The 24,234-nt window shown below is 45.4% G+C and overlaps 2 protein-coding genes and 1 pseudogene across 4 annotated transcripts in view; 2 read left to right on the top strand and 1 right to left on the bottom strand.

Annotated features, from left to right (window-relative positions):
• The first annotated feature begins 8,092 nt into the window (after positions 1-8,092).
• Positions 8,093-8,662, top strand: LOC123856292 (peptidyl-prolyl cis-trans isomerase A-like; annotated as a pseudogene).
• Positions 8,663-12,600: 3,938 nt separating this feature from the next.
• On the top strand, positions 12,601-20,402 carry TSR2 (TSR2 ribosome maturation factor). 3 transcript variants are annotated; one of them, XM_045878600.3, is made up of 5 exons: positions 12,601-12,741; positions 12,904-12,994; positions 15,509-15,600; positions 16,214-16,384; positions 16,612-20,402. In XM_045878600.3, the coding sequence occupies exons 1-5, from the start codon at positions 12,661-12,663 to the stop codon at positions 16,744-16,746; spliced, it is 570 nt and encodes a 189-aa protein (XP_045734556.1). In that variant the 5' UTR covers positions 12,601-12,660; the 3' UTR covers positions 16,747-20,402. The 3 variants fall into 3 exon arrangements, with proteins under 3 accessions (XP_045734556.1, XP_045734547.1, XP_064430176.1); XM_045878591.3 differs by having other exon boundaries at positions 12,610-12,741; positions 12,859-12,994; XM_064574106.1 differs by having other exon boundaries at positions 12,646-12,768; positions 12,859-12,994.
• The window catches only part of FGD1 (FYVE, RhoGEF and PH domain containing 1), a 40,774-nt gene continuing 34,205 nt past the window's right edge, over positions 17,666-24,234 (bottom strand). The window contains exons 13-18 of the mRNA XM_045878581.3: positions 21,993-22,023; positions 21,382-21,483; positions 20,902-21,027; positions 20,564-20,725; positions 19,116-19,259; positions 17,666-18,567 (exon numbers count right to left, since the gene is read on the bottom strand). Coding sequence (XP_045734537.1) covers positions 18,262-18,567; positions 19,116-19,259; positions 20,564-20,725; positions 20,902-21,027; positions 21,382-21,483; positions 21,993-22,023 — 871 coding nt within the window. The 3' untranslated portion in view covers positions 17,666-18,261. The remainder of the gene's footprint in view (positions 18,568-19,115; positions 19,260-20,563; positions 20,726-20,901; positions 21,028-21,381; positions 21,484-21,992; positions 22,024-24,234) is intronic.

Raw genomic sequence — 24,234 nt, forward strand, 5'->3', positions numbered from 1 at the left:
GCCTAACCCTTATCCTCAGCAAAAATGGAACCTCTTCCCCAAATCTTGAGTTCAAACATACCACCCTCTAATCATCATTTCCTGGTCCTCTAGCTGATTTACTTTCATACCTAACTTGCATAGGAATTCTTCAAACACATCTCAACCTCTGATTCTTTCACCCCACCACCTTTTCACTGCCCTGCACTCCCCTTGTGCTCTCACTTCCCTCCTTACCTAGTGTGGTAGGCAGAACTCTAAGATGGTCCCCATGATCTCTACCTCCTGGTATTACGCCCTGTATAATAATTTTCCCTGGAGTATGAGCAGGACTTATGACTTGCTTCTAACCAATAGAATATGGCAAAGGTGTTGGGAGATATCTCTATCTACCTATCTAGCTATCTATCTGGCTTCATCTTGCTAGCATGCAAGGAACTCAACTGCTGGCCTTGAAGAGGCAAGCTGCTATGTTGTGAACTGCCTATGGAGAGGGCCACATGGCAGGGAACTTTGGGCAGACCCTAGGATCTGAGAACCTCAGGTCTGTAACCACACAGAAGTGAATTCTGCCAACAACCATGTGAGATTGGAAGAGAATATGAAATAATATGTGGCTTCATATGAGACCTGAGCTCTGGCCAAAATCTTGATTGCAGCCTGTGAGACCCTGAACAGAGAACCGAGGTAAGCTGTACCTGGACTTCTCACACATGGAAACTGTGACATAATAACTGTGTGTTGTTTTAAGTTGCAATTTTGTGGTAATTCATTATGTATCAATAGAAAACTAATACACTCAGCTTAGATTTCATTATCCATCATTATAATCACTCCCTTGCAAACATCCTTACTATTCTAGCCCTTGTGCCCAACAGACCATAAAGCAACTCCCAGTAATCCCCACTACCTGGTGTTCATTGTCCCGTGTAATCTCCTCCCATTGAGTGTAAGCAGAATCTGTGACTTGCTTCTAGCCAATAGAATATGACAAAAGTGATGGGATGTCGCTCCCATAAGACTGCATCTTAGCAGATTAGAATTAAAGACACTCTTGCTAGCTTTGAAGAAGTAAGCTGCCTTGTGAAAAGGCCTATAGAGAGGATCATGTGGCAAGGAACTTGGCTTCTAGCAGCTGAGAGCCATCCCCGCCTGAAAGCTAGCAAGAAAATGAGGACCTCAGTCTTATAGCTTCAAAGAAGTAAATTCTTTCAACAGCCCGAGGGAGCCCGGAAGCAGATGTTTTCCCTTGTCGAGCCTCTGATGAGACTGCAGTTCTAGTTGACATCTGTATTGCAGCCTCATGAAACCCTAGAGAAGACCCAGCTAATTTATTCCTAGACTTCTGATACATAGAAATTGTGAGATAATAAATACATTTTGTTTTAAGCCTCTAAGTTTGTGATAATTTGTTCTGTAGCATAGAAAACTAATACAGCCCCTCCCTCCCATCTTAATACTTGCCTGGCCAAACACAACCCAGGTTAGTCACAATGAATGCCCCACCTACGCTACATCTGTATCTGAGCAGCTGAATGTTATTAGAGAAAACCAAAAACCACACAACAAGTCAATTGATTTCACTCTAATTCATTGATTGCAGACCTCAAATGGGCATTAATAGCATAGCAATCCTGCCATGCTCACTTCCCCACTCTCAGAGATTACTGTTTTATATCTTCTCTGCACCTCCCAAACCTCCCACATTCCAGCCTCTGTTCTCACCTTCAGCTTGTTGGTTTCACATGACCTTCCATTAAGAAGATAGCTGCATTCAAATGGAAACTCCCTTATCTCACCACCGGATCTACAATCCTCTCTGCATGCAACTTCCTTTTCTTCTGACTTGTCACCTGAAGGAACTATCCCTCTTCATATCAGAGACAAGTCCCTCCACTTCTGCTTTACACTCCTTTCACCTACTCAAGGTCTTTACTCCCTCAGGTACTCCCATCTCTTCTGCATCACCAGGTTCTCTTTTGGGCCATCCTAATAGTGCATGAATGTGCTCTGTTATGTACCATTTTGTTGTTGTTGTTGTTATCTACCATTTTTAAGAGTACTCCTTGAATTCCATGAGACCCTCCTGCTACTGCCTATTTCTCTCTTCCTTTCATAGCAAAACTTCTCAAGACATGGATTACGCATTGCTGTCCCCACTTCACCTCCCATTCACTTTTCAACTAACTCCAGTCTAGTTTTGTACCACTCCATGAAACCTGCTTTTGTCAAAGTCACCAAAGACTTCATGTTGTCAAATCCAACAGACGGGTACTTGTCTTTGCTCATCCTAATTGTGCTCTCAGTAGCCTCTGACATGGCTGGTCAACCAGTTCCTCCTTCTTGAAACATATCTATGTCTTCTCATCCTTCCTTGCTGGCCTCTAAATGTTGACGTTCTGAGCTTGTAGACTCATTGCCCTCTTGTTATCTCCACTTGAGTATCTAATAGGCACCTCAAATTAAACATGTTTAAAACATAAATCTTGGTATTTTCCCCAAGTCTGTTCCTCCCACCACCTTTCTCTATCTCAGTACAACTACCAGTTACTAAATTAGAAAACTGAGAATCATGCCTTTCCCTCATCTCCTCCACACTCAGTAGTACTTTACAGAGTACTATGGGTTTTATCTCTAAAACTTGTCTTGAATTTGTCCACCTGTCTGTCTCCACTATCACTAACCTACACCAAACTACCATTGTCTCTTATCTGAACTATTATAATAGCTTTCTGACAGTCTCTTGCTTCTGCTTTTGCTTCTCTATAATTCATTTTCCACCCAGTAGCCAGAGTAGTCTTTCAGAAAGGTAAATCATATCATTTTATTCCCCTGCATAGAACATTTTCCATAGCATTTCAGATAAAATTCAAATTTCTTGCCATGGACTAACAAGGCCCTTGCCGTTGTCACACACCTCACACCTCACACCTGTACCTATTTTCCTCTCATACTAAGTTCCATTATCCTTGTCTTTGTGCTTGTTACCTTTTTTGGAACCATCTTCTTCTGGCCTTCTATCTCCTCCTTATGGGAACAATTTAAATGTTACATCCTCAGAAGTGTTTTTCCTGACCACCATATTAAAAACTGTTCCTCCCTCCCCTGTTATCCTACTTGAATGTAAGCTCTGTGAAAGCAGAGCCTTGTTAGCTCAGAGCTTAATGTAGTGCCTGGCATATATTCAGCACTCAATCAATATTTGGTGAATGAGTAAATGAATGAATGAATGAATGAGGCACTGAGGATTTAAGTGCAATGTACTTCAATGTGAGGACTGAGATTGGCATGAAAGACAGAATACACTGGACAATTAAGGGGATATTTTTATTCAGCCTATTGCAATAGAGAGACCATACATTAATGAGAAATGTCTTAAAGGAAAGAAAGGGAGACTGAAATTTTATGGTGGCAAGTAGACAAGGGTGGACAGTCTAGGAGTCTTACAGGGTGATTAGGAAGAGTAGGGACTGATCTTATCTGAGTCACTGAAGAAAGGGAGAGCTGAGTCTTATCTCAGAATATGTGGGAGCAGGAAAGTCCTTGGTAGTCCTTTCTCAGAGCACAAAGCGTGGAGGAGTTTCGGACCATGGCTGTTTTCCAGGAAGACAGGACTCAGATAAGTTCTGACATTGTCACTGGTTATCTCAATTTTAGTACAGGACCTTGATCTGAAAATTTCAATCTGTGGAATCTATTTGGGGGCCTAGCCTAGGCACTCACTCTGAGGGCCTATATTTGGGTTCAATCTGAACAACCTGAGTGGACCACCTAGTGCTATCATTGGACGTGATTTTGGAGTTTTAGCTTGAGGGACTTGATCTTGAGACCTCAGTTTGGCAGATCAGCTTCAGGGAGATTTATCTGGGAATTCTAATCTGGAAAACTCAGTTTGGAGGCTACAATTAGGGGATTCTGTTTACTAGGCACAGTGAAGGGGCTTACTGTGGATGTAATGGACTGGTGCTCCATCCAGTGGTTCATTCTGAGGTTGGTAAGGAGTTTCCTTTTGCGGGGCTGAGTGTGGCCTCAGTATGGGGATCTGAAACTTTGTTCTGCAAACTATCTCTTGTACACAATCTGGGAAACTTCTTCAGGGAGCTCAGGCAGGATATTTGTTCTGGAGACATCATTTTGGGGGATTTGGTCTAGAAACTGAACCACTTACCTTATGGTTGCCTGTCTAAGGGCTAAGGCACTGCTAGCTTAGTACTGGGGATTAGTCTCACTGTACTGGTCAGTCAGGAGCTCTGTCTGGATCACTCACTGTTAGGTGATCAGCATCAGGATTTGGGCTTAGAATGCTGAGTCGTTGTGGATCAGACTTCAGCCCAGCCAAGGGAGCTCAGCTGGCATCAGATGCAATTGCATGTAACAGAGAACCAACAAATACTGATGGTTCAAACAAGATAGAAGCCTTTATTTCTCTCATGTAAAAGCAGTCCCAAGGAACTGCCTCACTCTTCCATTTAAATCTTACTGGCCAAAGCTTATATCACATGGTCATCAGTTGCAAGGGGTACTGGGAAATGTAGTCTTTTAGCTGGACTTATGTCCACCCAGCTAAAATTATGGGTTCTGTTCCAAAGGAGAAAAAGGAAAATGTAAGTTGGAATGTGAAGCTAGCAGCCTTGCTGCACAGATGTCTCAGCCTGGGATTCTCAGTCTAAGCCCCTGATTCTGTGGATACCATTTTGAGTACTCATTCTGGGGGTATGAATTTAGGGTCTGAGAGATTGGAAGTTCATTCTGGGAAATCAGTTCCATGATCACAGTTGGGGGACCTCGGTCTAGAAGCTTACTTTAAAGGATTCAGTTCAATTTCTGAGTCTGTAGACAGTCTGGTAGAATCAGTCTACAGATTCCCGTTCTTGGTCTTCCATTTATAGGAAGTTCAGTCTGGGGGTACTAGGACTAAGGGATCATTCTAGTATTTCAATATGAGAGTTCAGTCTGGGAGCCTGATTTTTGGTGTTCTACCTTTGGGCTCAGTCCAGGGTATGTCTGAGTCTCTGAATTGCTAGTTTGGTGCTTCATTCTGGGCATTGGGTTTGTGAGCCCAGCTTTTGGAGGCTCAATCTAAGAGAACTAGCTCAATTTGGGGGATCAGCCTTTATTCATCATATTTGAATTCAGTGTGGGGTCCTCAGTCTGAATTGTCAAGGACCCCCTCTCTCTGCATACCTATCTGGAGATCCATTTTTGGCATACGTCTTAGGAGCTCTAATATTGGGAGCTCAGTCTAGGGCTTTGGTGTGGGAGCTTCCTCAGGGGAGTCAGTTAAATGGATAATCTAGTAATTCATTCTGGGGCACTTTGACTGAGGGCTCAGTCTTGGAAGCTAATTCTACAAACATAAACCTAAAGTTTTGAGAGTGGGAGTTCAATCTGGCAGCCTCTGGAGTCCACCTAGATTGCTCCCTCTTCCATACAAGTTTGAGGACTCAAACTGGGATATTAGTTTGAGGTTGAGACCTTGTTAGCTCATCTGGGAACACCGTGGCTCCTGATCTCCATCTATATGCTCATTCTAAAAATGGAAGCTCAGTCTGGAGCAATTAACACAATCTCATGCTCAGGAGCTCATGTTAGTCTTGAGAAGCAAACACCAAGATGGGATTAAATGAGCAAGATTTTATCAGGGGAAATGCCCATGACAAAAAATGGGATAGGTGCCATGGAAAGCTGAGAGAGCTATCAGAACACAGTGTAGTCTGACCCAGCTAAGGAGAGAGGCGGGGGAGGTTGAATGGAAGTGTTCTAGACGGCTGTGCAGTTCAAGGAAGGTTGGCAAGGCTGTCTGGGATTCCTGAACCAAAGTCATCAAAGTATCTCTGCCATACTCAGGCTAGGAGTAGCTTGTGGGAAGCATGGTTTTTGCAGAAATGTAGGGATGGATTTCAGAACACAGCAGCTGTGCACTTGATTACTTATGCTCCCTGAAGTCTAAAAAGTCTATGAGATGGGCACCCAGGTGGCTTGGTTGATTGGGCGTCTGCCTTCGGCTCGGGTCATGACCCCGGGGTCCTGGGATTGAGCCCCGCATTGGGCTCCATGCTCAGCGGGAAGTCTGCTTCTCCCTCCCCCTCTGCCCCTCCCCCTGCTAGTGCTCTCTCTGTCTCTGTCTCTCTCAAATAAATAAATAGAATCTTTTTAAAACAAAAGAATTTAAAAAAATAAAAAAATAAAAAGTCTATGAGATGCTTTCTCATGGCTACCATTGGATAAATACTGGTGGTTCTTTCTGGGGATTCCCTCTAGGGCTCATTCTGGGCACGTTAATTGGGGGCTCAGACATTAGGTTTTCATTCTGGAGGAACTTGTTTCAGAACATGGGCTCACTTTATACTTACAGTGAGGAGAGGTATCTGTGGCCTCAGCATGTGAGGGGTCCTTTTGGAGTCTTGGACTACTTCCAGATATCATCCTTATCCTCCTTCAGGGAGCTAAATTTAGGGTCTCAATCCCATGCCTCTGCCTAGAAGCTCATTACAGGGACATGACTTTGAGGGCTTAAACATTGACAGTTCACTCTTGAAACGCCCAAGGATTCAATATGGAAGCCTGATTTTTGGTCTAAGATATGACTGAGCCTCTCACCAAGTGATTGCCGGGCTCAAGGCTCAGTCTGGGTGGCTGGGTCTGGCCTGCTTTGGGACAATCAGATTTTTGGAGTTCAGTCCAGGATATTTTAGCTTGAGGAGCCAAGCCTAGGGAATTTCAGTATGATGACTTCACCTGGGGATCTCTGTCTGGTGGGCTCTGTCTTGGGATTCCAGGCTGGGTTCTAGTATGAAAAATTTCCATCTGGAAGCACCTGCTGCCTTTAGACACTAGCAGTTCAGTTTGGCAACTCAATCTGTGTTTTAATCTTGGAGCTTAGTCTCAGGTCTCATGTTGGGAATTGAGTTTAGGCTTAGGTTTTGGGAGTTCAGTCTTTACCACATCAATCTGGTCCTCTTCATCTGAAGGCTTAATCTAGCCTGAAATGTACACTTAATCTAGCCTGAAATGTAGAATAAGGTCTAGAGTAGGAGTAGAGTAAGTGTCATGCATAGAACTGAGTGAGCATTTAGATGTGAAAAAATACGTCTTATTTTCACTAACCTCCAATGAAATTAGGCATTTCTTTCAATAATAAATGTAGGCAACCAACCACAGTAGTATTAGCAGAATACTAATTTGTCACCAACACAAATATTTTTCATAGTAGATCTTTTTTTAAGAAAGATTTATTTGTTTACTTTATAGAGGGGGAGGGCAGAGGGAGAGGGAGAGAGAATCTTGAGCATACTTCATGCTCAGCATGGAGCCCAACGCAGGGCTCGATTTCACGACCCTGAGATCATGACCTGAGCAAAACCAAGATCAGACGCTTAACTGACTGCACCACCCAGGCACCCCTAATAGCAGATCTCTTAAAATGTTATTTACAATCATCATTAATTTGAAATCACAGTAGTCACTTAACTGCTAACCTGCTAGTAGAGCATTGTATTTAAGGCATTAATAAAGAAACATGTATATTACAATTAATTTTTGTAATGTTTTGATAACTATATTTTAATATAATTGGTTTCCTTTGTAACCTAGATTTTATTTTATGCACTTAAAATCATTAATCTGGGAAGGGACATATTGGCTTCACCAGATTGCCAGATGGGTTCAAGGCACAGAAAAGGTGAAGTTTGTCACTTAGTATACTCAACCTTGGACTTCAGTCTCAAGGCTAAATCTCAGGGTTCATTCAGAGGTCTTGGTTTGTTGGAGCCCAGAGTGGGGCTCCAAGTGTAGATATTTCTAGAAGATCTACTGTGATATTGTGATTTATAATAAGAAATACATATTTGGTCTTTGACCCTGTTCCTGGCACAGAGCTCCTAAAATCTTTGTAACCTCCTAAGTGATGAGAACGGTAAAAGGTATCTATTGTTATGTTAGTGAGGTGACTTTTGGAAAGCCCGTAGGTAACAAAGGATGGGGGCTGGTTGCCTATAGAGCCAACCCTATGATTATAAGTTTGGAAGTTTCAGTCCTCTTGGGAGAGGAGAGGGGCTGGAGGTTGAATTCAATCACCAAAGGCATTGCAGACACCACTGCCCTGGAGCCTCCCATGTCACCAGCCATAGTCAACCACACTGTGCACATTGCCGTGGATAGTGAGCCCTTGGGCTGCATCTCCTTTGAGGTAAGGGACCTGGAAACCAAGAAGTGACTGCTCATCTAATCCATAAAGCTGTTTTAACAGATTGCAGCTCTTTGCAGACAAAGTTCCAAAGACAGCAGAAAACTTTCATGCTCTGAGTACTGGGAAGAAATGATTTGGTTATAAAGGTTCCTGCTTTCACAGGATTATTCTGGGATTTCTGTGCCAGGGTGGTGACTTCAAACGCCATAATGGCACTGGTGGCAAGTCCATCTATGGGGAGAAATTTTGATGATGAGAGTTTCATCATGAAGCATATGGGTCCTGGCATCTTGTCCATGGCAAATGTTGGACCCAACATGAACAGTCACCAGTTTTTCATCTGCACTGCCAACACTTGAGTGGTTGGATGGCAAGCATGTGGTCTTTGCCAAGGTGAACGAGGGCATGAATCTTGTGGAAGCCATGGAGCGCTTTGGGACCAGGAATGGCAAGACCAGCAAGAAGATCACCATTGCTGACTGTGGACAAATCTAATAAATTTGACTTGTGTTTTATCTTAACCTCCAGACCATTCCTTCTGTAGCTCAGGAGAGCACCCCTTCACCTCCATCTGCTCGAAATATCCTATAATCTTTGTGCTCTTGCTGCAGTTCTCTGGGTTCCATATTTTCCTTACTCCAAGTCTAGTTGGATTGCAGAATGAAGTTTATGATTATGAAATAAAAGCTAAACAACAGCACCAACAACAAATCACCAATGTCTGATCATGCTTATGTAATGAAGCCTCCATAAAAACCCTGTCAGAGAGCCTCTGGGTTGATGATCACAGGGAGATTCACAGAGAGCATGGAAGCTCCCTGCTCCTTCCCACACACCTTGCACTATGCATCTCTTCCATCTGGCTGTTCCTGACTTATATCCTTTTATAATAAACCAATAATCTAAACTTTAGTTAGTTTATTTATTTATCTATCTACACCCAGTGTGGGGCTCCAACTCATGACCCCAAGATCAAGAGTCACATGATCTTCTGACTGAGCCAGCCAGGTGTCCCTAAACTGATGATCTAGTAAGTAAAATGTTTCTCTGAGTTCTGTGAGCCACTCTAGCAAATTAATTGAACCAGAGGAGGGGGTTGTTGTGCCCACCCATATGTAGCTCTTTGGTCAGAAGGGCAGGTGACAACCTGCACTTGTGTTTGGCATGTGATGTGTGTGTGTGTGTGTGTGGAGGGGGGCAGTTTTGTAAGACTGAACCTTTAACCTGTGGGATCAGAGGCTATCTCCAGGTAGGCAGTATCAGAAGTGAGTTGAATTGGAGGACACACAGCTGATGTCAGAGAATTACTTGGTGGTGTGGGAAAAACCTCCACAATACACTGGAACTGGTGACCAGCATCTTACCTACTCTCTCCATATACATTTGAGGCCTTAGACCCTGGAAACTCATGCAGAGGTGATTAATCTCAATATCTTTGGGCTTCTTTGAACTCAATTTAAGTTGCTGAGTCTGTTGGAATGAGTCTCAATAGTTCTGTAGGAGTTCATGGTTCCTGAAGTTATCAGCCTGGGAACGCTCATGGTTATCATTACACACCATGTTGTTTTCTGCCTCTGTGTCTTTGTATATACATTGTTTCCTCAGCATGAAAGTCTCTTTCTCTCTCTCTCTCTCTTTTTTAGTAACACATCCCACCACCTGGCAAAATTCCACTCAAACTTCTAAGAATCAGCTCAAGCATCATCTCTGAGAGCCTGCCACAAGCCCCGAGGCTGGGTCAGGGGCCCCCTCTGCTGGACTCTCATGAGCTCTCTGTGCTCCCTTCTCCTCACATTGCACAGAGATGTATTTATTATAGAACTAGTAAAGCTTAAGCCTCAGCACCCCATACTTACACAGGCCACTTCCCAGTCCCTGATTATTGAGCACTGTCAATTGGAAGAGCATTTAAGATTTGTCACTGCACAAGAACAGTTAAAATACTCTGAAATTTTATAGCTCACATGTAAAGAAACTAGATAGAGGTTCCCCCAAATTTAACAACAACCTTAAAATTTACCTTACTAATAACAAATTGTGAAGTCAAAACTTTTCTAACCTACCAATAAAAATTTTCATCAACTGAATGACATTGAATTCAATTGAATTCTTTGTATTCTCTCTAGAAAATGTTATTATAAAACAATTGTCCTATTCATTTAGAAGAGGGTATCAAGGAACTTGCAACCAAAGCAAAAATTAGTGGAGATGGGGCACCTGGGTGGCTCAGTTGGTTAAGCAGCTGCCTTCAGCTCAGGTCATGGTCCCAGGGTCCTGGGATGGAGCCCCACAGGGGTCCTTGCTCACGGGGGAGCCTGCTTCTCCCTCTCCCTCTGCTGCTCTCCCCGCTTGTGCTCTCTGTCAAATAAATAAATAAGATATTTAAAAAAAATTAGTGGAGAGGCAAGTCAAAAAATTGATAAAAAATATTTTATTTGGGGGGGGTTGAGAATGTTTATGGTATTTGTCAGTTTTTTAAAATTTTTGTAATTTGTAACATTTGTGATTTCTTTTATAAAAATAAAGCAATACTTCCATACCTAATTTGTACTATTTCTCTTAAACACAGTTTGCAAAATTCTATCTGCTTCAAGCCCTTTAACACCTAGATTCACCCAGAGCACTGATCATTCTCTAGGGTCCTTGGCCAGTCTTGCATGACAGACTGTAAACTCCTTAGGCATTTGATCAAACCCCATGTGTAACCCAGCAGCATTCAGCACAGGCCCAGGCACAGAAGTTTCAGTACTGTTTGTTAACATGGTCTAGTCCAAATTTTGCAATCCTTGCTGTGAGAGGAAAGCACCTATGCTATTTTTCTAAGAACAGCTTTATTGAGATATTATTTATATGTCATAAATTTCACCCATGTAAAGTGTAAAATTCAGTGGTTTTTAGTATATTTACAGTGTTGTGCAACTGTATTCGTTTGCTAGGGCTGCCATAACAAAGTACCACAGACTGGTGGCTTTAACAACAAAAATTTATTTTCTCGAACTTCTCAAGCTTTGAGACCAAGGTGTCAGCAGGTTTGATTTCTTCTGAGGCCTTTCTCTTTGGTTTGCAGATGTCTACCTTCAGTGTTTACAGAGTCATTTCTCTGTGTATCTTGTGTCTCTCTCTATGCCCTATCTCCTTTTCTTATGAGGACACCAATCATATTGGATTAGCATGTACCTCTAAGGCCTCATTTTACCTTATTTACCTCTTTAGAGGCTCTGTCTCCAAATACAGTCGCATTCTCAGGTATTGGGGGTTAGCTCTTCAACATATGAATGGAGGGGATGACACACAACTCAGCCCCCAACAGCAACCATCACACATCTAATTTTAGAACATCTTCATCTCCCCCCAAAGAAACCCCATTTCTCCCCCTCCCCAAGACCCGGGCAACCCATTAACCTATTCTCTATCTCTGTAGATTTGCCTATTCTGTACATTTCATATTAAATGGTATCATACAATATGTAGTCTTTTTTGGCTAGCTCGTAGTGATGCCATCTCTTTCATTCTGATTTCAGTAATTTGAGTCTTCTCTCTTTTTTATTTAGCCAACCTAGCTAAAAATTTGTCAATTTTGTTGATCTTTTCAAATAACCAACTTTTGTTTCACTGATTTTCTCTATAGCTTTTGTTTTCTATTCCATGTATTTTCTGTCCAATCTTTATTATTTCCTTCCTTCTGCTTGCTTTGGGATTACTTTGTTCTTCTTTTTCCAGTTTCCTAAGGTGAAAAGTTAGGTTATTAATTTGAGATCTTTCTTCTTTTTTAATATGGGTGTTTATAGCTATAAAATTCACTTTAAGCATTGTTTTAGTTGCATTTCATAAATTTTGGTGTGCTGTGCTTTCGTTTTCATTCCTTTCAATTTGTTTTCCAGTTTCCCTCATGATTTTTTCTTTGACCCATTTGTTATTTAGAAGTGTGTTAATTTCCACATATTTGTGAATTTCACAAATTTCTTTGTTATTGATTTCTAATTTCACTCCATTGTGGTGGGAGAACACACTTTGTATGATTTCAATCCCTTTAAAGTCTATTGAGGCCTGCTTTATGACTTAGCCTATGGTCTGTCGTGGAGAACGTTCCAGGTGCACTTCAGAAAAATGTATATTCTGTTGTTGCTGTTGGGTGCAGTGTCCTATGGGTGTTAGGATGCTTTTTTTTAAAATGCGGATTTTAAGGCGATGCTCCCTGAGGTTGATTCCTCTGTTCCAAGGCCTGGAATCCGTATCTTTATTAAGTTCCCACATTTTTCAAGAACCCATGGCCCCGCGCGACCTCCACTCCTGGCTTCCTTTGGTTTATTACATAGGCGTAACCGAGGTGATGTCATCCATTGCTCTGACAGACCTTTCTATTGCTCTAGTCTTGCTGCCAGGTCCGCGGAAAGGCACATCGGCGTTCTCAGGTTCGGCTTTCGGCTCCTTCGGCCTGGGCCTTGCTGCGTAGCGATTGGGCCTCCTGGGCATCACGTGGTCTGAGGCTGGAAATGGCAGGAGCTGGGGAAGATTCGCGGGCGCTCTTCGGGGCTGGCGTCCGCGCGGCGCTGGAAGCCTGGCCGGCCTTGCAAGTGAGTGGGGCCACGGCTAGGATAAAGGTTAGGGTCTGGGGCAGAACAGGAGTTGGCTGGACTTCGCGCCTGAGGCTCCACCGGGCCGCATAAACAGCCAACCCTACACCTCCCCAGGCCGGCTTCCAGGCTGACGTGGTGGGCTCGGGCCTATGTTCGCAGATCGCTGTGGAGAATGGCTTCGGGGGCGTGCACAGCCAGGAGAAGGCCGAGTGGCTGGGGGGTGCAGTAGAGGAGTACTTCTTCCGCAATGGTGAGTGAATGTGAGGCGCTGCGACCTGTCTGTGGGGGCGTGGGGAGGAGGAGGCGGGTCCTAGGGAGCACGCAATTCCTCTTGAACAGTTGTGGGACGGTACCCAAGGTCGAAGTAGAATGAATACAGGCTTTGGGAGTCAGAATCTTGAATTCTGATGCCTTACAGGCTGTGCCATCGACCCGCGGTATCACTCTGGACAAGTTATTTTACCTGAGACTCCGTTTCCTAATTCCTGAAATGGATATTAAAGTACCCATCTCAGCACTGTCCAATAAAAATACAGTGCGAATCACATCATGTCATTTAAAATTTTCTAGCAGCCGCTTCAACAAAGTAAAAACAAGCAGATGAAATTGTTACTGAACTCAGTATATCTAAAGTATTTCAGCAGGTAATCAGTATAAAAGATTACTAATGAGATATTTTACATCCCTTTTTAGTATTAAGTTTTCAAAATCTGGTGGGTATTTTACAATTTTAGCACGTTTGCAGTGTGCCTAGCCACATTTTGAGTGCTCAGTAACCACATTTGGTTATTTGGGCAGCACAGATCTACACCTTCGATGTGTCTTGAAGGTCGTGTAAGAATAGGGGACCCTGTAGAGGGTCTTTTGCATATTAAGATTTTTACAAAATTCTTTATTCAGGTATTTAGTCTTGTAGATGACATTAGGCAGAGTTCTGTCAAGGAAGTTTACCATCTAGTGATGGATCCACTTAAGTAAGTAGGCATTTACACTCGGGGTGATAGATGTTCTAATAAGGAGGAGCTCAGGGTGCTTGGGTAGCCTGAGACTGAGGAGGCTTTTGGAGATTGTTCAGGGAGGTAGTGATTGGATTGAGTCTTAAGGGATGAAAAGGAGTTAACTAGGTGGGGGACACAGAGAGCAACACACAAATAAGTTCTGTGGTATGAGAAGATGATGTGTTATATTTGGAAAGTGGCAGGGAGCTCAGTATTGGAGTAAGGGTGTGGGTGCGCTTGTGGGTATAAGGAGGGTAGGAGTGGTTGAGAATGAAGCTGGGGGGGTGGGGAGGCCCCAGGAAGAGGTTAAGACGTGGAAGACCTTACATGCCTTTGGTTTTGTCTGTTAGGCCAGCATTTGCCAAAATGTAGGCTGTGGAAGACTAGTTCTGTGAAGAAAAAGCTTCTCCAGTCAAATTATGTAAGAACTTTTTTTCAGCTCCTCCTTAGGAGTCATAATAATCATTAACATAATAAAAGCTTGGATAAAGATAAGAACCACAAAAAAGAAGCCTCTTTTCCTTTGTTTCCCGTTAGCTTTCTATGGATAGCTTCCTTTAAAAACCAGCAGGACAGCTATTTCTGAAAAGCAGGATATGAAACACTGCTGTAGGTGATAAAAATTCATGGGCCCTTTCTAAGGTGAGTAATGGGATGGGATTTGTTGACTAGAAAGTTCAGAAAATAATCCGTATGGAGCGTGGACTGGAGAGGGAAAGACTGATGAGAAGGTTATTTCTGTCTAGAAAATAATGAGGCCCGAACTAGGGCAGTGGCAGTAGCAATGGATTAGGGCCTTGGAGATTGTTCGGCTGTGAAGAGGGAGGGAAAAGGAGGCAGGTTTCTGGTTTGAGTCGCTGGGTGGATTAGGTGCCTTTCATGGAATAGAGGAACCCTGGAGGACGAGAAGTAGGTTTGAAGGGTAAGGTGATGAGTTTGGCTTTGGATATGGAGGGCCTGAGGCATCTGTGAAACAGGTAGAGTGTAGTCTGGGTTGGAGACAGCTTTGGGGGATATTAGATGAGAGTGGTAAGGAAAGTCAAGGGAGTGAATTGAGCTCTCCCAGAGGGAAGGGAGAGTGAGGAGCTTTGTGGAAGACTCTCTTGAGTAATTCTCTAATTCAGAAAAAGTAGAGCATGGGCCCAGAAGGTAACTGAAGCCTAGAGGGGAGGGATTAGCCAAAATCACACAGTAGGATGTTGATGGCAAGGCTGTGATGATTTCATCATTGGAAGTACATAACATCCATTTTTTCTTACCTATCCCGTTCAGTGGAGCACAGTTGTGAAGGGTTTCTACATTTCAGAAACTTCAGCCCTTGAGTGATGGAGATTAACATGGATTATGGGTCTCTCCTATGTTAGGCATTATTTAGGGGACTCCTCATAACAGACCTCCAAGAAGGCCACTATTAGCCCCACTTTGTAGATGAGAAAACAGGCACAGAGATAAGTAACTTGCTCAAGGTCACAGAGAGGAGGCCAGTTAAAATAGGTCAGATGAAAGAGGGTGAGTGTGGTTGGGATGCTGTGGGAATAAGAGGGTTTGGTAGGACGCAGGAGATTGGAAATTAGGTATTTATATTTAGTGTTTGTTTGGTGGGTTTTTAAAAATCACGTAAAAACCTGGAGTACAGAGCACTACAGTGAATAAAAGGCTCGCTGTTTGGGCCTTTACCCACCAATCACATGTGGACTCACCAAGTAGGTATTGAATAGTAGTGGGCCAGAGTGATTCAGTTGGCTGGTCTTTGCTTTCCTACTCAGCTGACTTGGAGCTAGATGAGGTGGAGGATTTCCTCGGGGAGCTCATGACGAACGAATTTGATACAGTTGTGGAGGATGGGAGTCTGCCCCAGGTGAGCATATCGTGGACATAACTGCCATTTCCCTGCCCGCAGTCTTTCCTCTCCCTGTCTGTTTTTAGGCCAAGACTCTTGGGTCTAACCATTCTTTTCTTGAGTCCTGCACAAGAACCTTCTGTGACTCCCTTTTGCCTAAAGGGAAAAGTCTCGTCTTCCCAGGTCTTTCCAAACTCTGCCTCTTCTCTTTTATTTCTCTCCATACAACATTCTCAGCCGGGTCCGTTCTTCACCCCCATCCCAAGGGCAGGTCAGGCCAGGTACATTTCCACCCCTCTTCTGGTTAACATTTCTCCCCATCAATTCCTGCTGGGCTTGCCTTCTCTTTTACCTCTTCTGTCTTTCAAACCGAGTTCTAGTGCCTTCCTTGCTAGGAAGCTCTCCTTCTGTACTTTAGGCTCTTACCTGAGTCTTTCATATATGGTTCCTTCATTAGTGAACTCCTTGGGGAAGAAAAAGCCCCATTCTCTTCTGGAAAATCCCAAACCCCTCCCTACTCTTGCTGCAAACACGTGCTGGTTGTATTGTAGGTTCTCTAGAAAATCTCTAGAAAATCTAGAAAATCTCTCTAGAAAATCTAGAAAATCCTGGTTGAATGTTTTCTTGGTAGGTGAGCCAGCAGCTACAGACCATGTTCTACCACTTCCAGAGGGGTGATGGGGCTGCTCTGAAGGAGATGGCCTCTCACATCACCCAAAGAAAGTGCAGGGTCAGAGCCACTGCAGTTACAACAGCCAGAGAAACGGATGAAGATGATGCGGACAGCGTGGAGGAGATGGAGGTGAAAGGGGTGCCCCTTGGGTGGGGAGATGCAGATACCTTCAATTTTCTAGGAAATCAGCTAGTTTCATAGGGAAATGATCGGGGGGGTTATATCATCCAGAGAGGGCAAGGAACTTTCCTAAGGTCACACAGCCAGTCCTGGCAAAACTGGGAAGAGAGCCTGGGTCTCCAGTGGCCACAGCCAGCAGGTGTTGTATTTAGCTCTCTCCTGTATTTCTCCTCCAGGTCACAGCTACGAATGATGGGGCAGCTACAGATGGGGTTTGCCCCCAGCCTGAATCCACTGGTCCAGACTCCCAGACTATTAAAGAAGAGGATATAGTGGAGGATGGCTGGACCATTGTCCGGAGAAAGAAATGAGTGGGGCTGGAAATGGTTTGGGCCCTTGCTTGCTAGTTGTTTTGAGACTTGTCTGTAGGGGTTTGGGGGAGGGTTGTGGACTCCTGGACTGGTTGCCCCATCTCCACCCTCTTCCTGTTCCCCTGTCCAGTTTCCTCCAGGGGAAGAAGAGCGCTAGGGTCCTTGCTCTCTAGGTAGTGTGGCCTGGTTCACCACAGCCCCTTGGGCCTTAAGTTACTATCTGCACGATGAGGCCTGGTTTCCCAGCACATTGCCTCTCAGGTGCGGTCAGTGTGAAGAGGGAGGGATGAACGGGTGAGGGCGTGACTAGAGGAGAAGCTAAACACTGGTTGACAGTGACCAGGTGGATCTGTGAAGGGAGAGGACCAGCAGGAGAACCAATAGCCCTGTTGGGTCAGGAATGGTGAGATGAACTTGCAAACCAGAAGCGAGATGAGTCGAAGATGTGAACGAAGATAGCTGTGGTACCTCTCCTTCTCCCCCCGCCCATACACGCACAGAGCAGCTCTGTACTCCTGGCCAGAAATTGGAACCTCCCAGGAACACTCCCTTTCTGCAGCTTAGCCTCCAGTCCTGGGTGCCCTCAGGAAGTCTAAGACTTTGGCTAGGTGGTGAGCTTGGGGGACCTGGGCTTTGTTTTCTGGCTCCTCCAACCTCTTTCTGTACACTTATCCAAATCCTGGGATGAGGCTTAAAACCTCAATGAATAGTACCTTATTGTTTAATCTGTGACTTGACCCATGGAGAGCCTTGGAATCAGCCTTTTAGGAGCCGGGCTTCAGAGCTCCATAGGGGAGCAGTTTCTGGGCCCATCCTAGTAGCCTGTTACTTTGAACAAACAAACAGATGGACAAATGGTACACAGCAGCACTCTGAAAGTTTCCATAAGCCCGAAATAAACTGTATTTTTCTTTAAAAAAACAAAACAAAACAAAGAGTATCCATTGTCCTCCCCACCCATTCCCCTGTCCTGCCCTGTGGCCCTGCCATGGGTCTGGACGATAAAATACTGGGTAGTCTTGGGGCCGGGTGGAAGCTGTAAGCCATGGGAGAGGCAGGAGGGGTCTGCTCCCCGCCCCATGTAACACGTGTAAAGACACCGACTGAGGGGGCAGGGCTGGGCCAGGGCCGTAGGGTCAGTGGCAGAGCTGGCACTTGAATCCAGATCTCCTGCCTCCAGTGCTTTGGGGGGAATTGGGTGGAGGCAGGATCTGTAGGGTGTTGAGGGGATGGGGGACAAAATGGCCTAATTCGGGGGGGGGTCTAGCAACAGCTCCCACCCTTCCTGGGGACAGGGATTTTAAAAAAATTAACATCACTGTAGGAATTTTTTTTAAAGCCCATGTTTTGTGAAAAGATGAATTAAAAAAACCCAAGACCCAGCACTGGGGATTGAAAGTGCCCATGATGGGAGTTCAAGTATTGACTGAGCTGGGAGGGAGGGGGCTGGGGCCCCCCAACTGGACATGGGCAGCTAGGGTGTGGGGCAGGGGGCCCCAGTTCCTCCCAAACCCTCTAGGTCTTGTCTCGGGTCTGGGGGGCTTCGGAGGGTTCAGCAGTGGCTCCTGAAGCTGCCACCGGTGCCTCCTCCATCTCCCTGTCCTCCGACAGTGTGGGCCCTGGGCAGAACGTGTCCCCACGGCCTGCCCGACCGAGCACTGCCATCCAGCGCCGCTGCAGCTCCTCCGTCTCGGGGCTGAAGTACCAGCTCAGGTGGCTCTGGGTGATCTTGAAGACGTGCCTTCTGTCAGGCCGCTCCCCTGCCTCAGGAGGTCCCACCTCAAAGCCAATGAGGGGCAAGCTGCGCTGGGCTTTCACATCCTAGGGAACAGGACAGAGCTAGGGTCACCTTGAGTCTGGGCTTCTCACTAGTTTTGCATCTGCTGAACCCTTCTTTTCCTTCCCCTGCTCAGGAACCTTCCGTGGCTCCAGTGATAGCAATAGAAAAATGTCAACTGAGGCAACTAGCATGCAGGCTAGTTCAAATACCTGTTTCCTCCCACAACCAAAACCAGTTGGGCTAGTCTCTTTAGCACATGTACCAAATAATGTTTGCAGGCCTTTGTCTCGGCTCTTGCCTCCACTTACATGTTCTTCCCCGCTCCAATTGGACCTAGCAGTGCCTAACCTCCACTCTGGCTTCCTCCAGGAAACTAGCTCCGCCAGCTCACCCCACTTTTCCCTACGCATGTTGGCCCACAGTCACTCCTTGTCTCTACTTGGTCTTTGTCTCACAAGGGTAGGGGTTCTGATTTCCTCTTAGCCTTACCCAATCCCCCAAGGCCAAGGAAAGGTCAAGGACCGAAGGGGAGGAGGAACAGCCTGGTTTTGCCAGGTGGCGGGAAGGACCGAAGGAATAGGATGCACACCTGAGGGGCTCCGTAGATGTACAGCACCAAGGGTTCGTTCTCAGGCACCACGAACCATGCCTTATGCCAGCCTTTGCCACCTTTCTCCATGTAGTGTAGGAAGCTGCAGATGACGCTGTTCTCCGCAGCCACTGAGGCCTGTTTCTGTGGCCAGAGACATGGGGGACATCAGTGTCAATAGAAGGCCTGGCTTGGCTCCTCTTGGCTTTGACAACCCCTCAGCATAGGGATTGATGAAGCTGACGCTCGGATGGCAGGAGGGATTTGTCCAGTGCCCCTCGCCCTCCCTCCCCCCACAGTGAGTTAGACTGGAGACCAAAAGCCAGGCTTGTCTGCTGAACTGCCATGGCTGCTGCCTCCGAAGAGTTGGTGGGAGGGGTGTCTCAGCAGGGGCACCTGGCTGCTGCGCAGGCATTCTTCCATCAGTCACGCATTCCTCAAGTCACTTAGGCCTTTACACCTCCCCTGTTCGTCCTCTTCCATCATACACCTGTGCCTTACATTTAGCAAGAGGCAACCTAGCATCGTGGTGAAGAGGACTGGGAAGCTGGGTAAGGCAGTCTGGCTCAGAATCCCAGCTCGAGATGAAAATGTACTGACTTGGAGAACATACAGGTCCGTTGTAAGGATTAAATGAGTTAATGTATGCAAAATGCTCTGAATAGTGCCTGGCACAGAGTAAGCATTCTTTTTTAAAAAAAGATTTATTTATTTGAGAGAGCGAGAGCGAGTGCGCATGCACGCTAGTGGGAGTTAGGGGGCAGAGGGAGAGGGAGAGAAGCCTCAAGCAAACTCCCCGCCGAGTGAGGAACTCACCACAGGGCTCAATCTCAGGACCCTGAGATCGTGACCTGAGCTGAAATCAAGAGCCAACCGCTTAACTGACTGAGCCACCCAGGCGCCCCCAGAGCAAGCATTCTTTGAGTGTTAAATAAAATAAATACCTCAATTTGGTTAAAAAACAAAACCAAAAATGTGTGTACATGCTATAGCACAGCTATTAATAGTAGTGATCTAGTGGGTAGAAGCAATACGGTGTTTTATTATTTCTGTTTATATTGTCTAATTTTCTTCAGTGCACATATCCTACTTTGTAATAAGAAAAGATAATTTGTTAATTGAGAAAACATCCTAGCTCTGCCATTCGCTGGCTGTGTAATTTGGGCAAATAACTCCCTGGGCCTCAGTTTCCTCATTTGTAACCCAGGGATAGTAATAGCATGGATAGTTTAGTTACTGTGAGGATTAAACGTCTAAAGCACTTAATAAAAATCGGTCTTTCATTGACTCTTGCACTCATTTTACTCACTCCGAGCCTGGGTCACTTGCTCAGTGGATGCACATGGCACCCTAGCATTTCAGAGATGCCCAGGCGTCAGTCACACCGGCTGGGTGGCTGGGGCCCCTGTGGTCAGCGTGGGAGCGTTAGTCGGGGACCTGGCTCTTACCTCCAGGATAGACCTCCGGCGCTGGGGTGTATGCTGGCTGCAGGCCGGGCTGCTCCCGGGCACCCCATGCAAGGCCACGTAGCAGTCCGTGCACACACGGTTGGAGCGGTTGTTGTCATAGATGAGGCGGGCCCGGAACTCGGAGCACTTCCCACAAACCACCTGGGGTGGCAAGTGGGCAAAAACAGCCTGGTTCCTGCAGGTCTTTCCCTTCAGTGGACCAACTCCCACAGTGGCCTCGTGGCCTCCCGCGCTTGGAGGGTAACCCGCTGAGAAGTGGGCCTCTGGGCTGCCAGCCTGTCCCCTCCCTAGCTCTGCCCCTGCCTGCCAAAACTCACATGCCCGCAGGCCTTGCAGTGGTGCCTGCGTTTGGTGATGGAATTGAAGGGCTCCTGGCAGCGCATGCACATGGTGACTTCCTTTTCTCGGATGGGTGTAGGTGCCCGCTTCCCAAGATCCACGTTCTGGAGAGAGGGCCAGGTCCCAGGTCAGAGATAGCTACTCCCCAGCCCAGTGCAGCCAGCCCCTGCCCTCTGCCCCAAGGCTTGGATCATCATTGGGAGGCAGCACATACGTTCAGAAGACCTGCCTTTGAGTCCTTGCTCTGTCCCTACCTCACTGTCATTTTTACTTCCTGGGCCTCAGTTTCCCCCGTGATTTCTCTGCAGCATACCAAAAGAAGACTGTGCTTCCGAGGTCATGCACTGCCTCTCTGGTCTTTACTCTCTGGGAAGGGGCAAGGATCATTTCAAAGTAAAGTGGGGACTTCGAAACCTGGAAGGGGTCCCAGGGCAAGGGGAGAGGGTGGGGACTCTTACTGGAGAGTTAGGGGGTGTGTCTTCATCTTCCCTGTTTGTTGAGTTCAACAGTTTGAAGGTCTCCAGCGTCTGTTCATGCTTCAGGAGAGTGGAGTTGATGGCCTATAAAGGAGGTTGTAGGAAATAAGAGGTCAGATCACCTCACAACGCACCCACTTCCACCCTCACCTCACCTTCTTGTGACTTAGCCTGGAGTCAGAAAGTTGGCTTCTAGGCCAAACTCTGCCCCTTGCTAGGCATACGATTTTGAGCAAGCCCAATCCCAAATCCAGTTCTCAGTTCTTAAATTTGTGAAATGGTGGAGGGGATCCGTGGTTGAAAAAACTCAGGTCTTCCTGGCCACTCTCTGGGCTTAAGGTTTTACAGGATTTAACTCACTGGGGTTACACCCTCAGCGGAGCCAGCTTTCTAAGGGGAGAATTTGTGAGTTTCTGTTTAACTCCTGGACCTTGGCTTGCTTCTCTGTAAAACGGGGATGGTAAAGTTTGTTGGAAAGCAGGTGTCCAGGCCCATTCTGGTCTGATATGAGTTTTAGGGGAGAGTCCACCAACCCCAAGGAGACCTGTTAATACTCCTCCAGCCCCCTACCACAAAGCCTTCTTGGATGTTACCTGGACCCAGTCTTTCTTCTCCTCCTCAGTCCTTGGGGAAGGGGGGGGGTGGAAAGAAAAATGTTGGGTTAGGCAGGCCAACCAAAAGCAACGGGAATGGTAACAAGTAGGTATTTTGGAGTCAGACAGACCAGGGTTTTGACCCTCTGGTCCTTAACTTACTGTGTGACGTTAGGCAAGTCATGTAGCCTGTCTGAGTTTATTTACTCAATAGTTACTAATACTTTCCAGACCCTGTGCTAGGAACCTGGGGCTTAGAGAGGACCCTACCCTCAAGGAGCTCATGGTCTAGGAGGGGAGATAGACAGGGACAATACAGGGGGATCAGCACTGTGACAGAGGGAAAATAGGGCTGAGAAGCCCTGAAGAAGAGACTTGCCCCAGCCTGGAATTTGGGTGGGGCTGTTAAGGAAGGTTTCTTCAAGGAGGTGCTGGGCCTCAGGTAGAGGGCTATGGGTGAGGTGTGTGTAAAAGTATGGAACATACAAGAAACCATAAATAGTTCCCTGTTGTCGGAATGGCAAATTTGAGAAAGGGGGGCAGTTTGTTTTCCTTTAGTCCATTTTCTTCTCCATTTTATATGGAGAGAATTATCAGTCTGGGTTGTTCTGAGCAGTAACTGAAGTGGTATGTAAAGTGCCCAGCACAATCCTTGGTCCACTAGGTGCTCAGTCAATGCGAGTTACGTCTTCCTTTTGCCTTCCTTTCCCACCTCTCCTTGTCTGCCCCGTAGTCTCCAAGGCCTCTATGCTGGGATAACTCCATAAACCTCTCACTAGGAATAGGACCCAGTTTCTTGGCTGACTCCTGCCTGGCCTCCTTCTAATCCCCTTCCACATCTACCCACCAGACATCAAAAGTATTTTTCTAATATGAAAATCTGACTACATCCTTAGAACCGCTTCATGAAAAATTAAGGATAGGAGTTAATATTTAGGTTTGCAATGCTATTTATTATGAAAAATTGGAAGCAGCCTAAGTGTCCAACAACAAGGGATCAGATAAAGAAAAAGAAATGATGGTACATCATTACTGTCAGACAACAAAAATGGTATAGAAAGCTGCTTATAATATGTTAAGTGAAATATAGTATGTTAAGTGGTATAGAAAGCTCTTTATGTTAAGTGAAAACATATAAAATACACATAGCATTCCATTTTTGTTGAAAAACATGTGACATGAGTGTTTATATTTGTCAAAACTTACTGATGGTACACACTTAAGACCTGTGCATTTCACTGTGTGAAAATTTGGCCTCAAGAAAAGGAGAGGACATTAAATACTGATCTCTAGTTAATAATATGCACACCAAAGTCTTTAGGGATGAGGGGTAGTGATGTCTGTAACTTCATTTGAAATACATGTTAAAAAACCAGATGGATTGGTGGATGGATAAAAGGATAGATTTGTGATAAAGTAAATATAGCGCAATGTTAACACTTGTAGAATCTGTATGGTGGGATTACAGTTGTTCGCTGTATAATTCTTTAAACTTTTCTGTATTTTGAAATATTTTCATAATAAAATATAGAAAGGAAACGTGTGTGTGTGTATACACATACACACATATATGCAAATAGAGGAAAGGCCTGGGGTGAAGTATCATGTCTTTAATTTACTTTAAAATGGTTCAGCCAAAGATATATATGGCAAAATGTCAATAGTTGTTGACTCCTAAGTCAGTGGTTCTAAACCCTGGTGCACACCAAGGGAACTTTGAAAACTCCTCATGTTCAGGCTATGCCCGAGACAAATTCAATCAGTCTTTGGGGGTGGGTTTCAGACATTGGTATTTTTTAAAAGATTTTATTTTTAAGTAATCTCTACACCCAACATGGGGCTCGAACCTCTAACCCCGAGATCAAGAGTCGCATGCTTTAACTGACTGAGCCAGCCAGGTGCCCCTCAGACATAACTATTTTTTAAAAGCTCCCCAGCTGATTCCTGTGTTGCCAAGGTTGAGCACCAGTTGTCCAAATGGTAGGTATATGGGTGTTTGTTCTATTTCTACTTTTCTGGATATTTGAAATTTTTCGTTAAAAAAATTTTTTAAAGGGCAGTACAAGCAATTGCAAGGTAAGCCCTCCATGCCTTTCCTCTGCCACTAGGAGGAAACCCTACACTGCTTAGTGCTCCTTTCTGGCTCCATTGTCTCAGCAGCCCCCTCCCTCCCATCCTCCTAGCAGAAGACCTGAGTCATGTGACTTGTCACTCAGGTTCTACTGAGCCCTCTCCTGGATGT

The sequence above is a fragment of the Mirounga angustirostris genome, unplaced genomic scaffold (assembly GCF_029215605.1).
Source record: "Mirounga angustirostris isolate CCGP_5_RB_7025 unplaced genomic scaffold, mMirAng1.0.hap1 SCAF_11, whole genome shotgun sequence".
NCBI classification, from domain to species: Eukaryota; Metazoa; Chordata; class Mammalia; order Carnivora; family Phocidae; genus Mirounga; species Mirounga angustirostris.